At 36.4% G+C, this 18,755-nt stretch overlaps 1 protein-coding gene across 1 annotated transcript in view; it reads right to left on the reverse strand.

The window, feature by feature from the left end:
- UGGT2 (UDP-glucose glycoprotein glucosyltransferase 2) overlaps positions 1-18,755 on the reverse strand; it is an 84,025-nt gene that overhangs the window by 8,538 nt on the left and 56,732 nt on the right. The window contains exons 26-36 of the mRNA XM_065833302.2: positions 18,378-18,457; positions 16,537-16,726; positions 15,523-15,681; positions 14,285-14,370; positions 9,113-9,197; positions 7,334-7,419; positions 4,303-4,401; positions 3,140-3,224; positions 2,532-2,714; positions 1,141-1,301; positions 720-834 (exon numbers count right to left, since the gene is read on the reverse strand). Coding sequence (XP_065689374.2) covers positions 720-834; positions 1,141-1,301; positions 2,532-2,714; positions 3,140-3,224; positions 4,303-4,401; positions 7,334-7,419; positions 9,113-9,197; positions 14,285-14,370; positions 15,523-15,681; positions 16,537-16,726; positions 18,378-18,457 — 1,329 coding nt within the window. The remainder of the gene's footprint in view (positions 1-719; positions 835-1,140; positions 1,302-2,531; positions 2,715-3,139; positions 3,225-4,302; positions 4,402-7,333; positions 7,420-9,112; positions 9,198-14,284; positions 14,371-15,522; positions 15,682-16,536; positions 16,727-18,377; positions 18,458-18,755) is intronic.

The raw sequence follows: 18,755 nt of genomic DNA on the forward strand, positions 1-18,755 counted from the left end.
AAATTACAAAAGCAGGGACAGTCCCTCTAATGAAGCTTTCTGAGGTGCACCCAGAGAGACACGTATATAAAAAGTATTATTCACTCCAGCAGAAATCAGATGAGCTGTAGTATCTATCTTCTACGGAGTTAAAGAACCCCTACTACAGAAGAAAATAATAAATTTAAGCATATTCTGTACACCTCGGATCTATTTACATGCTTGTGACTTCTACCCGACTTACCCTTCCTGTCTTTAAAAATTAGTGGAGTTATATAAATGAAAACTACAGTCACCCCAGGATGACCATGTCCAGCAAGCACTAGAGTGCGTTAACAGTGAGCTTTCAACAACAAAATTTACATTACTGGAAAAAAAGAAGAGGAAAAAGCTCTCGCTAGATAAGAACATCATTACTGCCATCAGAGTACAGCATTATCATTAGAAAAGCACAAATGCACATGGACCAACTACAAATAAATGACAGCAGTCCTCTATGCTGTTTTTTTCCTCATCTTTTTTTGTAATAAACAAGTATTTAAAGTAATTGTCATTTAATGTTCGGTTTTCTGAACTGTCCTCATGTGCACACCTGAAAATGTGCTAAAACAACAGTAAGGGGTAAATATTAATAGTTTCAGAATTATATAACATATACATTGAGACACAAAATAATTCCACGCATATTGAGAAAAAACAAGAAAATAAACCCCAGATTGCTTAAAACCATATGTATATACCTGATCTAGATTGGACAGACTGTTTGGATCTTGACTCAGAGCCTGGTACTGGCCCCGAAGCCTGTCTCCTGCTGCAATCTTTCTGAACTTCTTAAGATCCACAACATATAAGGCACTATGAAAATAAAAATTAAAATAAAATTAAGATTCGTGGAGTTTCATCTTCTTTGGGGTAACATTAATAAAAGTAATGAGAAAACAAAGACTGTTTCCATTCTAAAGGAATCTTTTTTTAAAAATTAAATGGCGGAAGCTACAATAAAAAGGTGAAATTGCCGTGTCATTAGAATTCGCACCTTATTCATCTCTTCCTGAGAATGACTATAGGGCAATTCTTTTGAGTGCTTCAGTGATCAATACCAAGACCCAGATTTTAATCAAATTCACAAACTGCACAAAAATACGTAAGGTGTTATCTCACCTAATATGGTATTTCCTTTTCCCAAGGTGCGATGCCCAGTATCCCGATTTCCAGAAGCGGTACCCGTCCATTTCTTTACGGCTGTCACAGAACGGTGTGTATCCATAGGGAGCTCCCTTCAGATCTAGATCCCTGAGTTCCTTCAGGTCACTTCTCACAATCTAAATACAATACATATTTATTTTTTATAATTTAATGCTGTTTTTAAAGTCTGCATACGAGGGTAGTTACTGTGGCAAGCTTTCCAAAGTTTATTTTGTTTAAAAAAACCCCTTGAAACACTACAACAGTGGAGTATAGATAAAGTATTCCATTGGAACAATACTTACCAAATTATTGTTCAAGAAAATATAACTGCTTGTCCTGTGGTCATCTGTGTAAAACATTTAATTACAAGCAAGGTATTTTTAATTCATGAACCAGTGTTTCTGGTTTCCCAATATTCCTTTACGCAGGAATAACACTTTCAAAATCTACTGAGCATCGCCCTTCTAAAAAAATCCTTCCTATTTGCTGTATAACTTGGGCATTAAAAAATCATTGGATCATTTGAAAAAAACTTTGTATCTTGTAGTGAAGTACTTTTAAAAACAGGTTATAAGAACATTTTACAAATATCTTTTATTTACTAGTCAATTGTTCTTCCACCAAACCCCACTATTCTAATTTATTAGTGGTAAAGAAAAGTTTTGACTCTTTTTGAGTACAGAGAAATCTGTACAGTAGTGAGGACAGACAACCAATATTGCTGCTGTATCCAGATGAAATTGCAGAAAGTTGCGGTCTGCATTGCTACATCTAATTATTCGCAAGCTTTGGAAAATGACCAAAATATGTAATATTTGTTCTGAGATTTTTAATAACCACGAGACTCTTCAATGTCTTGTCTTTTTGAGAGAGTGTGTTACCTTTCAGTAGATTATACAATACTCATTTCCGAGTGAAAGACTGCACACAAATTTAAGAAAAACAGAGACAGGATTAATCTCGAAAATTTTCAGCCATCTAGAAGTTGTTTAAATGGTCTAAACCAAGCACCTCAGACTCCTTCCATAGTGGAGAAGTTCTCTTGCAATCAGCTCAGAGAGCAAATCGCTCAAATATGCCTTTGGTGAAACGCACCTCTAAGGTCACACATACCTCTCCAGGCACCTTTCTCTCTCCACAGGCAATTTAGGGCAACTCAGAGTGGTGAGACTCTATTTCTATGTGACTAAAGACAAGTGAAAACATTGCATTTCATGTTCTGCAACACCACGGGTTCTGCTCATACAACTGCAACAGCCTTAGGAGATCAACATCTGAATAAAATGACCACAAAGAATGAAACTGGATCGATTTAAGCCAAAATGAATTCCTCACACATTTATACAACGTTATCTTTTTCTTACCTGGTCAGCATCGACAAATATTATTTTATCCACAGCCAAAGGGAAAAGAACATCCAAAAAAAGAATTTTGTAGCCCCAGATAATTCTTTGTTTTTCTGTCTGTTGATAAAGCCAGCGGGGCCACTTATACTGGACTAACTCATACTTGAAACCGTATTTTTTAGCCATGTGAGGAATAACATCCTAGAAGAAGAACCAAAACACTGTTAGTTGCACATGTATGCGACACGCAAGGATTCGAAAGGAAAAAAGAGGGAATGTTGCAACACAGCTGCAGTTGTGTTTGCCTTACTGACTACCTAATGTGTGATTTTAAAATGTTTATTTAGTTCTAGCAGCATCTGCAGCTAGACAAACATAAAAAGCATTTCCTTCAAGCTGTTGGAGACTATCAGAAGAGAATAAATTACCATACAACACTGGGCTTTGGGATCCAGAAAAGAAGAACCTTACACGAGACTTAAAATTCTTGGGTTTAATGAATTCAGAGATCATTTCCAACTGTGAAAATTCAATTTAAACCAGATAATCACTCAATCGTAATTAAAAAAAACAAACTACCTAAAAATTTTTAAGAGAAATTACTAAAAGTAAGACGTTTCTCCTACCTTAAATGTTGGGGAGAGATAGTTTTTCAGAAACCAAAATTTAACTGGTGTTTTTGTATGACGTAAGACAGAAAGCATCATAATTCTGTGGAAATATAAGGCTATAATAAACAAACAAATACATACTGGTCATTATATTTCAACTGCACCTAAAAGGTGCTCGAACTTTCTAAGTATAATTTCCCTTAACCCAGTTTAAGCAGAAATTTCTGTCTATTTCTAATTAAAAGTTTTAAAGAGCATGGGTTCAAGACCACTTTGAGATGGACTTATTTGATCCCAATTCACTAAGCAATATAAGAAGGAGTAATTTCAAAAGTGGATCTGTTAATAAGTTTTATTCTAAGAGAGGTGCCTGACAAAATGAGAATAATGATGAATACCTTATATTAAATTTGCCACTGAGATAACTTATTTTAGAAATATATTGGCTGAGTTTAATAGGTTGCTAAAAAGAGAAACGGTAGGAAAGAGAAAGCATAGTTCAAGTTAAGATCCTTTTGAGAAAACCCTTGATAACTGTAAGAATCATCATTTCGGGTTCAACTTTTTTCACTCTTGTGACATTTGTTTGGTGCAACCAGGCAGATAAGGAACCCCTTGCAACATTACAAGAGGTCAAGTCTGTCTTAAAAATCAAGAAAAAATAAACTTTAAAATTAGGTAAAGTAGCATGCAGGATGTTTTAAAGTCAATTGTTTTCTCCTTTTTAAAAAAGTATTTCCTTTATGAAGGTTATTGTAGGCTGAAGGAAGTAAATGCAGATGTTCAAACTGCATCAAGCTACTAGAAAATAAAAATCAATACACACAAAATACTATTTTCCAAATAAATGGGTGTGAAAGAATTGCGAAATTCCATTTTAGGATAGGAAACTCACTAAATCTGACACCTGTAGACAGGTACTCAAATAAAAAAGAGTAACAGAGATGTCTGTGAACAGATTAGGCAATACTGTAAGGATTCTTTAAAAGCAATCATTGCTCTTAAATGGTACTTTTTAACTTCTATACATTGAATCACTTTGTTCTAAAAGATGAATGTAATGTTCACTGTAAACAACTTTTCAACAATTTATTCTTTCCACCTTTTAAACAACGCAGTTTCTTTAAGCTTACTTTACAGTATCACTATGAAATTGTTTTCCTTTTACCTCTCCTTACCTTAAAAAACGTTCATATAAATGGCCAGAAGCAACTGAAAAAATGTTAAGAATATCACTTTTGTTTTCATTGTCTTCTGTTGAAATTTCTTCTGAAACTCTAAGAAAAAAAATATCCTATAACAACCATTCAGCAGAAAGAAAATACTACATCACCCTTAAGCTCATAAAGAATCAAAAGTAGTAAAATACACAAAACTAGTACTAATCCTACAGTAACTGAATACATTTAAATTCTACTCCCACTGCACATGCCCATGATACCTTTTGGGAGCCACACCTCAGGACACATGATGGCAGAACTGCAGTATCCAATATTTTCAATCAAATAGAACCCAGATTTGGCAAGAACTTCATGTTTTAGCAAAGCAAAAAATCAGAAATACACACAGCCACAACATTTTGAGAACTGGTTATTTTAAAAATCAACAAGTTATTTTTCAAGCTTCATCCACATGCATTCTACATCAGAAGAACCAATGACTATTCCTGATGTAAGGGATGTCTAAGGGCGGCTGAGTTCAATACATGCTCTAAAATACAGGCTGAACATAATACAAAGAGGGGCTCACCAGGCCAAAGCACATATTTAGCCCAATAGCTTACCAAAAGCAAATCATAAAAACGTTTTGGTTGGAAGAGATCTTTAATATCATCGAATCCAACCATTAACCTAACTCTGACACTAAGCCATGTCCCTAAGAACCTCATCTATGTGTCTGTTACAGACCTCCAGGGATGGTGACTCCAGCACTTCCCTGGGCAGCCTGTTCCAATGACTGACAACATTTTCCATAAAGAATTTTTTCCTAATATCCAATCTGAACCTCCCCAGTGCAATTTGAGGCCATTTCCTCTCATCCTATCACTTGTTACCTGGGAGAAGAGCCCAACCCTCTCCATGCTACAACCTCCTTTCAGGTAGTTGCAGAGAGCCATAAGGTCTCCCCTCAGCCTCCTTTTCTCCAGGCTAAACAGCCCCAGTTCCCTCAGCTGCTCCTCATCAGACTCGTGCTCCATGCCACTCACCAGCTTCATAGCCCCTCTCTGAACTCTCTCCAGTACCTCAATGTGTTTCTTCTAGTGAGGGGCCCAAAACTGAACACAGGATTAGAGATGCAGCCTCACCAGTGCTTAGTACAGTGGGAATGACAAGGCTGAGGAGCAGCAGCCTTTCCCAGAAAACTCTCATAACATTCAGCAATCTGTGGTGATGGGATTTCCTGAGTATTTTTCATAATACTCACTGAGTTCTTAAATTCATCCAATAACTCTCCCTACAAGCTACCCTGTATCTTTGAGGTACGTTGTCCAGAGGTTTTCTGCTTCTGCTACACAGCATTCTTTGCCAGAATCTTCCAGGATTGTTTTTTAATCATGTGTGCCTCCCAGTACACACAGCTGGGCCATGGTGGCCACAGGCACTGCTGCCTTACCCAAACTGGTTAGAGCATGGCTTGGTATTTTCAGAGACTCACCTCAATAATCTCTTTTTGAGGTGAGTCATTCCTCTGACACTTGAGATCATGTGAGTCACTCCTATTAATTTTTCTTCTGGTTAGATCCCATTTAAAAGTACACTTTAAAAAGTATAAAAATAGGTATCCCTCATAATCATGAGGAACAAATGAGAAGTCTCAGACCTCCAATGTATTTAAAAGAATTTGCATCACTCCACTAATACAAAGCTGAAAGCTCAGAAGGCTGCAATGTAAGTGGTGTGAGTGATCTTCTGAGAAACCCACGTTCTTTTCACTCAGCAAATGGTGAGAGGATCCTACCTGATCAGGTCTATAGCAAACACAAACGAAAGGGACATCCGTGGAGCAGCACTGACTGCATGGTGTGGTATCTCCAAAGAAGGTAACCCCCCAAATAGCAGTAGTGTCCCCCACCTCCCCCCAGCCTTGATGATCCAGAAGAACAATTATCATCACCTTAAAAGAGTGGACAAATTTATTGTGTTACCAGCATTCCAGATTAAAGACCATAGCTCCGTCTCCTTTGACATCATGAAATCAAATAATTCTGAATTTACTAAGTACGTTTGCCAGCAACCCAATTTTCACCCCAACAACATTTTCTTTGAGACGTTTCTTGTGAAAAAGGCCTCTGAAGTGTTCCAAGCAAAGAAGGCTCAGAGAGCATCCAGGCCACTGTTTCTAAAGTACCTTGGTCACAGGTCATCTGATTGAAATGCTCTTGAGAGGACAATTAATGTGTCTCAGAAACCTACACAATATCCCATATTCTGATCAACAGCACACATATACTAATCTATTAAAAAAAAACCAAAATGATTTTTGTAAGCAAAGATGAAATCCTTTTTTGCTCTTATCTCATTCTCAAAGATGATATCCGAATTTAATAGGAATTTGTATGTTATTATTAAAAAACATATTCAAATGTAAAAAAAAAAAGGATAAAAAAATGAATTTGAACCACACACTACCCACAGGCAACATAATTATGAGCAACATTATAAGTAACTGAAACCAAAATTTTACAATCATATATGGTGAATTAGAAATACTGCAAAGTTGTTAGCCCCAAATGTAAAGCTTGAGACATTTATTACAATTATTTATAGAACTCAAGACTTCCAAATAAAAGATATTTTATTGATGAGTACAAAACCACTTCTTGACCTTTCATAAATTACGCCTAGCAGCAGACAAGCAGCATCATAGCCTGCTTTTTGATGTTCAGTTTGATACCTCTGACTACCACATTACTGGCTGAGATTTCCACATTGAGACTGATTCCCTGCCACAACAACATAAAAATAATGCCAATTGAGAAAATGAATGGGGACTAGAAATGCAAAGGAGGGATTAAAAATGAAATAAATAATGAGATGCACAAGATATTATAGCTTATCTCCCCCTCCCTCCCACTTTTATTTATATTACAAACAACTTGGGGAGCCTTTTTACATATTTGTATTACTACCAAGTAAGAAATGCTTACTTGCTACGATTAATAACAAACATGTCCTGGCACAGTTAAAGTATATGCAAATCATGCATTACCTTGTAACTGATTCCCGATTTCCTTTTTTCCCTGTTGTTCCATCAGTAAGGAGATCTTCATTCACTTTATCAGGCTTTTTCTGTACCTAGTCATTAAAATAAATGTCTTAGTGTAATTTGGGAATTTACTTGATAATAATTACTACAGTTGCAATATCTCACTATGCCATACTTACTGGCTAGAGCTGGACCAACATCTTACCAATTTCTGTTTCAGTAAAATACTGAACCGCATTAAACTGAACAGTAAAGATGTCATTTCATACTTTTAAACTATGTACAGAACTTACTGTAATAAGAAAAGTAACCAATTATGAAAAATTAAATGGTGAGAAATAAATCAAACGGCATGTTCAAGCCCTGTGTGCTCTTAAATGCAAACAGTAACTGTAAATGTGGGGAACTGTATCCCATTTTGCTCCCTCCTGAGGTTTTGACCCAGCTGTTTGCTGGCAGAAGGGTGTCACACCGTGCAGGGAACCCACCTGAATGGAAACTCTGATTCTCAAAAACTCTTCAAAATGAAAAAGCGACACATATGCCGTCAAAATATAAGCTCTCTCGTTCAGCTCAAGCAATTTATCCTGCCTTAACCAGATGCTTAATAAAGCATGCAAATTAATTTTGTTTGCTGACCTTAATTTGCTGGATTAAAAGAAACCTAATTGTTTCTGAAACCCAAATAGCTTCTAAAAGCTTTAATGTTTGAACATATTTAACCATATTAATTTCACATGTTTATACTACGCTAATGCTTACAGATTTCTGTTCACGCTAAATCTTTTTAGCTAATACTACTGAAGCCACATCCTATGGATCACCGAAGTGATTCTGCAGTTCCACTGAACGATAAGAGTTTATTCTAGTTATAAGCTTAATATGTACCACATAACTACAGGCTTAATATGTTGCACATGGAATAATTTTCCTATTTTGACCCAAGTGGCAGCCTGTGGTTTAAAGGCAGGGTCATTATGCTCCAGAGAATTACACTTTTCTCCAGGTTCTGGAAACTTTTGGTTACAGGACTGGGGAAAAGACTCATATATGGGGTTTTAAAAATTCCTTTTGCGCTTATGCTGATACAGTTCTTTCTCCTTCTCCATGTCTAAAATTAGGATACAATGTGCCAAGGACACTGACATAAGATGTTATTTACCAAATAGTGGAAAACGTATAATACTATGAGGTCTTTCCTGCTTTACACAACTCGTGTTTCATCATCTCTTTTTGATAAATCTTTAAGAATGAGAGTAACAATTTCATTCACACGAACTTGATAGCTTAGGGTAGAATTCAACACACCTAATTTTAACTTCCTCTCTGGTATGTGGACATCATGAAAACTCCCTCCCCAGTCACAGGAGAGAACTGGGTGTCTCAAAAGCCTGTCAGCCCTCAGTTTCAATACACACACGAGCTGGGATGAGTAGTCCTTTGGACTGTCTCTGTCATTCTGCTATGCAGAGAGGGAGTTTAAGGTTTCTGAACTACACTCGTAGACACCTTATGCTAGATGAAAGAAATCCTACCCATGTTATGCACACAGGTGTATCGTTTTAGCAGCTATTTAACAATCTCTAATGAAATTAGTATAATCTGATTGGATCAAATCAACTGCATTAATTTGCACACCCTTGTCTATTTAATTATACAAAATCTAAATTATATATTTCAGTAGACATCTTCCAGTTAAATATAGCCTAAGGCATGTAAGCATTAGTCATATTTCATATAAGGAAATACTGTAGACAAAAAAAAAGGTCTCTCTTTACATACTTGGACTTTGATAATTTTGCTTCTGAAGTTGTTTAATACCACGATAACATCTGTCAGGTCAGCTACAGAATCTGTTCCTTCATGGCTGTGAGGAGAAAAAAAAAACATGCACATGTACAGGCTTGTTAGAACATGCATTATTACTTGTGTTTAATTAGAGTATAACGTTTAAGATTGCTGATATTTATAGAAACAAAATTTCTTCATTTGAATTTAATTACATCTTAACTTCAGGACTTTTGGAATTTTATTCATACTAGGCATTGTTGGCAGTGGTAGCTCTCACTTTTTAATTTGAATTTTCACAGGAAATTTTATCAACCAATGAAAAAATGCAACAACCTAAAGCTGAACACATTATCATGTATTATACAGGTGTATAGAACATTAAAATATGAAACTACATTTTATTTTTCAAATACGGAAAACATCTTAGAAATTGCTGTGTGACACCATTAAATGTACTTTTAAAAGAAATCTGCCTTAAAAAGTCTAGGGAAAGTTTCATCATAGTGCTGAGATGGCAAAGACTGGCCTTCAACTGGTTGGCTTTGGTACCTATACCCCTAAAGACCCGGCTGTTCAAGGCACCACACGAACACGTGCCCTACTGAACATCAGTTTAAAGCCATTCAGGCATCTCAAAACTGTACTGCAGTCCGCTAAGTAACAAGTATGAAAAATGTTGCTGTCGTTCTGTGATACAGTGTAATGACATAATTCTCAAATTTTATAGCTTTTATACCTCAATAGCACATATATTTTTCCTTTGGTCTTTTCTGTCTTTTACCAGCATTATGTGGTTTCCTCTTGCTAAGGCTTCACATACAAAAAAATGGTTTAAGAAACTAATCTGCTACCCTACAGGCTTAGATTTTATTTTGCCTAGAAAACATAAATATTTAAACCATGTTTCAATCTGTTTCATACTAATTAGCTAAAAATGACAGCATTTTATTTATCTGAATTTTCTACTTAATAAATTTCTGTAAAAAGCACCTATGATACTAAGTTTCATAGAGATGGTTGATTCTCACACAAAACAATGTCCAGGATTATCTTTTCTCTGATTTAGTTCCATTTTCACACTAGTAAAATATTGCATATAAGAACACTTGGCCAAGAACTGACTTTTTATCACAGGGATGTACAGTACTCAACATAAAACGGCACAGATTTCCATTTTAAGTCAAGTCTGTCATTACAAAGCTCTAGAAGAGTAAACGTAGAGCCAAACACAAACCACTGATGGCAGAAATGGCAGCAGCTGGCACAGTGTTCCTATTTTTGCCCTCAGGTTTTAGGTTTGGTTTTTGTTGTTTTGGTTTTTTTTTTTTTTTTTTTTTTTACACAATCAAAATTTTCTGTTATTCATTCAGTTACCTCAAAATCTCTATGTTATTAATTTTGTACCCTGCTCTGCAGCTCTGCTGCTGAAGATGATCTACCAAAGTCTTTACAATGTCCTCAAAAGCATTTGGTTTGGCTGTAAATTTAATAACGTTGCTTTGTCTCCCTAAATGTCTTCCATGGATTCCCCATTGTTGGCTTCATCTTTACCAAGCGCCAATTGTTTTCCACTGCACAGCATTCAGTGCGATGAATTTCTGTCCCAGTATGAACAACCCCAGAATCACAGAATTGACTGGGTTGGAAAAGACCTCAGAGATCATCAAGTCCAACCCTTGGTCCAACTCCAGTCCATTTACTAGATCATGGCACTAAGTGCCATGTCCAATCTCAGTTTAAAAGCCTCCAGGCATGGTGAGTCCACCACCTCCCTGGGCAGGCCATTCCAATGCCTCATCACTCTCTCTGCAAATAATTGCTTTCTAATATCCAGCCTAAATTTCCCCCGGCAGAGTTTAAGCCCATGCCCCCTTTTCCTATTGCTAACTGCCTGGGAGAAGAGACCAATCCCCACCTGGCTATAACTTCCCTTCAGGTAGTTATAGAGAGTGATGAGGTCACCTCTAAGCCTCCTCTTCTCCAGACTAAACAACCCCAGCTCCCTCAGCCTCTCCCCATAAATGTACTGAAAATAGTGACAGTCACCATTAGTTACCTTGGACACTTAATGCTGGTCTCAAGATCCAATTTATCTGTTTCTCCATCCACATATTTGTGTAGTTCCTACTATTACATTATGGCAACTTCTTCTCCTGACAGAGGAATTAATTTCAATTCCTGGTCTCCCAACAATATGCTAAATGGCTGCTTACAGATCAGGATATTCACTTGTTTTTAGGTAGGTATCTCCCTGAAAGAAAACTGAGTACATCATACTGTTCTCTAATTTTAAATCAGCATGCCAAATCTTATACAGGACCTCTCGTCCTTTCTCTGTCTCTGTCTATATGATATTCAGCATGCTGTAATCTTATTGAGGTAACAGATGCACATCTCAAATGAGCGCTTGTGTGAATAAGGTTTTGAATGAGACCTGGGGTTTGGAAGAACTCCCTTAAAAAACACAATATGGATTTTGTGTTTTGTCCAGGAAGTACTGAATGCTGTCAGTGTAACAGTTTGTAATCTCACTGAAAGCAGGCACAACTTCCTTTTTAAATCCAAGCAAAATGTTTTACACGCTGTCATCGTTCTTATATTGTTATATACTTGTACAAAACTGAATGTGTCCAGCAAACTATTTATGTCACAGCTTTAAAATGTTTCAAAACACCTACATACTTTTAGTATAAATACAAAGAAATCTCAATATAGTGTAAATGATAATTTTCCATATGGGGGACAAAAATCTGAAAACAAAGAAACAAACAACCTTTTGCCTGAATTATAAAAGGTACAACTTCCAGTTAAGCAGTTCACATATCACCAAAATATAATGAATTATGTTTACCTGCCTTTTTAAAAAACGAAATATGCAGCAGAAATTCATATATGTATCTTTAGATATAAACTATTCTCTGCAGCCTTATCTTGCAATATCTGTGTGCTTTCCTATCAACAGAATCAAAGTTCCAATAATAAGCAGTGCTCAGACTGTTGCTGGGTACACCAATTTTCATCTTCCTGATATTCACAGTAATTTATTGACAACAAATTCATCTACAAGTGTGACTGCTTCAAAATAATGATCCTTGTCGGAAACAACATTTTGGGAGAAAAAGCAGCTTCTTTCAAAAGCTGTGTATTTACATAAAGCAGAAATAAATTACTTGCATGTGTGTATTAGATACTACTATAAGCAAATAAGCATTGAACTGTAGAACATGCTGTAACTTCAAAATCTTGTATCTCTCCTGAAACTCCTATTATAACGTCCAGGCCTGTGCCTCAAAGGCATCAGGTCATCTCACAGTTTAACAGGAGGGGATGTGACCAGTGAACAAAGATGGACAATCTATTGCGATACCTCCTGGCAAAATTCCATCCTGTCAAATAGCTGCTTGAGTTCTGATGGCAATTTGATATAACTAATACTGGTATCAGTAAAAGTGATTTCAAAGACCCTAGTACAGCCTCCCAAACATATTTTAGCTGTTGTATTCTAAGCCTACAGCTTGTAATATTTCAATAAACAGTATTGTTTAGATTCCTCATCAAGTATTAACTTCACATAACTAAGCTGAGCTCAACTAAGCTCATTTGTATTACCCCTTAGGGAAAATCAGTAATCTCAAAAAAACAGCAGATGATTTAAGTTTTCTTTGAGCCAGCCTAAACTGTAGAGCAGTTTTGTTTCATTTTTAATTCAACTACTGCTCATTGCATTGATTTTTTTTAACCATGATATCTTCCATAAATCACTTCAGATATCTTAAGAATTGAATGTTAGACAAAAGATACAGCTACAGCTGGTGGAGATCAAGGGAACTTCTTAGACTAAAGACTACGTTTTTCTGCCTATTCAACAGGTTGCAAGTGGTTTCTGGCTAAAAAGAAACTGAAAATTGCAAACAAATAGAATGTACCTACTATCTCGTTAACATTTCTTATTGTGATACCGGAATTGATGCATTAACTAAATATTCACGACAGCAAAGATGTTCATCAATTTTTTCATTTTTTAATAGAAACTGATGACTAAACATCACACGGAACTACATGCTCCTGAACTCCAAGCAATAATACATATTTTAGAAGAAATACACCTGTTTCAGCTCAAAGAACTAGAGGAGGGCAGGAAGAAAGAACTGAAGCTGAAATAAAATAAAACTATACTGTTCCTCCAGATGGGACTGGATCCAAATCTTCAAGAGGAAGCCCTCACATACGACAGATCTATGCTGTTACATAAAACATGAGAAAAAGGTGATTCTTCTATGGAATAGTCAGAATGATGGCTAGCATATGTTCCTCATATGAAAATCAACCATGGAAATTACAGGTCTGTAAAGCCATATAAGTGGCAACTAAATGTTACTGGAGTATAATGTGACTTTTTCCCATGTACAAGGTTTCTCCCAACAGAGGGAAATGTGGTGCAGTCAATATGCAGCCAGGGTGCGGAACTAAAGGTGCTTCAACACCCTAAGCTGAAGGTGCAACCACAGCGATTCTTAGATGAGTTAGATGACTAAGAAACACTCAGAATTAATTGAAAAAAAAAAGCCTAGAACCAAAATTAATATAATGGTCCTGTTATAAAAAGATGCCGCCCATCAATACCACCACATTTGGAGGCACCATAAGGGCTAAAAAAAAAAATTATGAGAGGGAAATTCAGGGCATTTCCTCCAGCTGACGGACACCCAGCAATACTCCAGTGGACATTCTCTTGGACTGACATGTTAAGTATGTTGGGAATGCCAAAATATTAATCAACAAAACCATGAGTGGCATTTCTACAGATTTTGGTGCAAGCAGTTGCATGCCAATACAAACCACGTGTGGAACTGACAGGGTAAGTATCTGGTAGCTGTATAGATGTTTAGTAAGAGACTTGTCTAGCACCAAGTCTAGCTGAGCAGTTTATTATGCGTTAACATACCCAAATGCCTTCAAGAACACAGGAAGCAATTAAAGAACAACTTACACTATCAGGAAATAAGATCTCTTCTATGAACTTTAAGTCATCATTTGCTTCTTGTTCTATTTTTTCATGCTATTTTTGCTCATTTTCCTTAATTAATGTCAGATCTATTCAAAATACATTGCAGTTTCAGATTGATTTATAAGTATGTTCCCAAAAGATGGATTCATACTTACGAAAAAACCTGATAAATCTCTTCAGATCTTCCTTTACGCAATCTCAGTGTCCAAGCACCTGGATTTGCTTTCAGCTGAAAATAGCCCTGTGGAAAGAAAGAAAAAAAAAAGGAAGGACAGGTACTTGCTCCATCAGCATTCCAGAATCAACCATGTACCCATACAATAATCAATTATCCAACATTTGGTACTGCAGCCAAGGTTAGTAACCATCACCTCAGACTATCTCTGAAAGAAATCTGGCAGTGATGCAACCAATATCACCTCTCCTGCATGCCCATGTTAATGTCTTTCAGTGCTCCATTTGCCTCTAGCTGCATTTGAGGGCTATACAAAATCTCCGCCTAGTAAGCAAGCAGTGAAGAAATAAATTACTAAACTGAAAAGCCTCTTTGAAACTTGCATTTTTTGTCTGGAATGACTTTCCAAGTCAACACAGCTCCATCTCTATTTATAATAGGAATGCTACGTGAAAGCCAGACAAAGCAAGCTCTGGAATGTGAAGAATCATTAAAAGTTTCATGTTAAATATCTTCTGTTGAGACTATATTCAGTACTTGTGTAAAAATCAAAGACTGACAGTTTATTAAGCATTTTATTCCTTGTGATACAGTATTTACAGAGAACAGAGAATAGCAGACAGGTAAGAGATCTTATTTATCAAAGTCTTCACCTATCAAATTACCTTAACCAATAGAAAACAAATCTTTCACTTCAGAAATCACAAAGATATTCTGCTCTACAGACTGCTAAAATGGAAAATAATTACTTTGGATAACCAGAAGAATTGTTAGGTGTGCACTTGACTCACAGACGCATTAAGCACTTAAATGAAGCATCTAAAATAGGAGCCTTCTTGTGCCTGGATCATTGTATAACAAAACTGGTTACTTTAAACAGAATGTGATTTATACCTCCCATTGGAATCTCCATCTGAATATAACTACCTCCAACCATCTACTTAAGGCAATTAGACTCCCAATTTAGGCACTTCAGACAAGAGTTTAAAATAAGGCTATATCCAAACCTATATTGGATCAGAAAAGGAGCAGGGGGAAAACTCAGCAAATTAGAGATGCATGTCTCTTGGAGATGGTCTCAACTCCAGGACGCTCCTGCCACTTTTAGCTTTACTAAGCTTGCAACACAAAGAAATTGATTTAAAATACAAGAAGCTCATGAGGAGTTCTCATTAGTAGGGTGCAATTGTAACGACTATTTCTGTACTTAATACTTACCAGGTTGGCCATCACAATAGTATCAACCATGACAGGATTATTCTTTGTGCCCAGAGTGAACTGTAACCCTCGAGGAGGTTGTCCAGTTGTCACATCAAAGCAATGTCCTTCAAGCAATATATATTCTAGTTCATATTCTGCTACAACTGTCCCTTGTATCTGTGGAATGAACATTTAATCAATAAATTATGTCATTTAACTACATGGGAAAAGCAGCACATTACAATGATAAACGTGTGGGATTTTCCTCACCTATACTTGGTTGTCAAAAAAACAAGGAGAAAGGCCCTTCCCAAAGGAATTTCACGCAATTTCAATATAGGTATCCAAGGTAAAGAGGGTAAATCACTCTCTGGACAGACCTTCTCTCCATTGACTGTTCAGGAAGTGAGACATCTCAACACTGGTAAGGTAAATCCTAACATGTACTTCCAAAATACACCTTCCAAATACACAGCTTTGGTAGATCAATATTTTGCACAGGTTTAGTAACAGAAACCAATCTAGTGATTTTGCAGCTCAAGGATTAAAAATACAATTAAAAATTTTCTGAACTAAAAAAGGGCCAAATATGTTTTAATCTATATTAATAAATAGCAATTTATTCAGGTTTATTTGAAGATCTACCTATTATTACTAAAAAAATTTACAAAAAAAAAGAGAAATAGAAAGCTAGCACACAGAATCCCCTAATTGCTTTATTTTTTTTCTAAAAAAATAATATTTCCTTAAACATTATAAAGGTCAACACAAGAGAAAAATTGCTTTTACTTGTATTCTGTATTCTGATTTTTTTTCTGTTTCATTACTTTTTTTTAAGACTCTTTTTTTTTAAGTAAGAGAAAATGTGAAAAAATGTGATGCAAATAAAAATAGTAAAATACTGACTAAATAATCAATTAGCACAGAAAGCGCTTCTGGAAAACAAGAGACAAAAATCCCACAAGGTTTCTATTTTCTTCTTGAGGCAGAAGGTCCAACGAAGTTTGGTAAAGTTTACAAACCATTACTTACATCTTGTAAATGAATGTTATCGAGATCACAGGAACTGTTTACTGCTTCAACCAGCCAGCTTTCAGGAGTTATCATATTGAGAGTCAAGAGGGGTGATTCTGGCAATTCGAAGAATTTTGCCATAGGTTCAGAAGGAAGGTGCTTGTTGATCCCATAGGTTAATTCTGGTTCCAGAACAAAACGATAGAAGCTGTTGAAAAAGAAGTGTTCGAAAAAATACATTTATTTAAACACAGAGTTCCAAAACACATTAAAATATAGTGAATGTTTACCAAATTAATGATGTTTGGAAGCACAGAAGGAGCCTATTCTTGTGCAATACCATCAGACAATACCTGCAGAGTCTCAGATGGGCTGGTAGATGAACAAAGATCTATTCACTTTAGATAACTTTTTTTCTGTAACAATGACGAATTCCCAATAACATTATTGATGGCTGGGAAGGTGAATATCCAAGAGACACATCTAAACATCTTGACTGTAAACTGCCTTGAATCCTCAGAATCCGCATCACTAAACTAAGCAGCAGGACTAATCCCTGCTGGAAGAAAAGAGTCTTTGGGAAGCAGCAGCAAAGACAGAAAGCAGAGGAAAGGAGAGGTCTCTCTATTCCTCTCTAGGTCTTACCCTACTTATTCTGCAGGTAAAAGTTCTTGCAGCAACAAAATAATCACTATTTTTTTTCCTTCCTCTACTGTCATTCAAGAAAAGAAGAATCAGGACAGAGAAAGAAGAGGAATGAAGATGGAGAGTGAAGGCAGCAAGCAACGAGTGCTTGATATGAGAACAACATCAAAAGGACAATTAATTACTATGACAAATAAAGAGGTAAAAAAAAGTGTACCCATCAGGAAGAATACAATTTTTCCACAAAGTATTTGGGCTAGTATTTGGATGCACTTCATATGAAGCCATCACTGCAAGAAAAATACAACCTGCCTGAAGGGCACATGCCAGAATATTTACTCCTCTCGCCTCTCTCAAGCACAAGGAAAGAACGTGGCACTAACACCTGCCAAGTGCCTAGCTTTAAAAACAGTCACAACAACATTCACACAAAATACTCAGAAGACTGATGATTAAGACAATCTCTTGCAGTGTAAGAGGCGTGAGTTCAACTCCCCTCAAACCAAGTAAAAACTAAAGACTTCTGTTTTGTGGGCAAGTGATTAATTCTCTAGTCTGCTGGCTCAGGGCAGGGACCAGTGCCAGCCTCTCTCATTAGATGTCAGGCAAAATATCTGCCAAAGGGATTGGGGTGCTTCAACATTGCTCTTAGAGGGAAAGGAATCCTCTCTGGGGAGTTAATTTCAGAGTAAACTGAATTACTGAGCCCATGTCTTTACAGCCAGTTAAAAGAAACTTCAGTTTAAGGCAGGAACTTTCAGAGTATAATACTCTTAAGGAATTACAGCGAGATCTCATATGCAGACTGCACATTTACTCAGATGAATTTCAGCTTTAAGCATGCTGAACCTGCCCAATTCATTACACAGGAAGCAGACAGTAAGAAGTGAGCAAGTTAGGAAGACGACCTCCCTCTGCAGGTTCTCCCAGGCATGAAAGACTCTCCCTTGATTTCTCTAAGGATTGTTTATGAGAAGCGCATTGGATGGACTAGATCAGCTCCTGGTGATCCACGCTTGACACGTTAGAATTAGAATTTTTATCTAGACAAGTGCAAGCTGCTTCAGTAACATTCAAAGAAAATAACTAACACAACAGAACAATCCAGAAACAAAAACCATTGTCGAGTTTTTAAGGGAATACCCACCGTTCAGGCTGTTACCACCACACTGAACGAGATCGTATACTTGTAAGAAAAGCTATAACCTACCCACCTCTTCAGTGGTGCTTCTGACAGCTTGGATCTGCAGTTCAAAAACAATCTGAGTTTCAGATTTATAATGTCTTTCAGTACCTACAGAAAAAAAAAAAGAAATCTGTGTAAAAAAATGATTCTTGGTACTCAAACTTTGAAAATAAGCTAAAGTTAAACTTGTGACATCTTGTCATTTCTCAAGCTTCAGTAGAAATCCCAAATGTTTTAAATGTCTAAATATATCTGTATATTAAGGGATGATGTCCGATATTCAAAAAAAGATTTTACCTTTTCTAAAACTGCATGATTAATGCACATTAATATTTTTCTGTAGTGATGCAGTTTTTTAAAGAGCAGCCACCCTCATTTTCCAATGCTTGAGTTAATTATATTAGCA

The sequence above is a fragment of the Patagioenas fasciata genome, chromosome 1 (genome assembly GCF_037038585.1).
Source record: "Patagioenas fasciata isolate bPatFas1 chromosome 1, bPatFas1.hap1, whole genome shotgun sequence".
NCBI lineage: Eukaryota > Metazoa > Chordata > Aves > Columbiformes > Columbidae > Patagioenas > Patagioenas fasciata.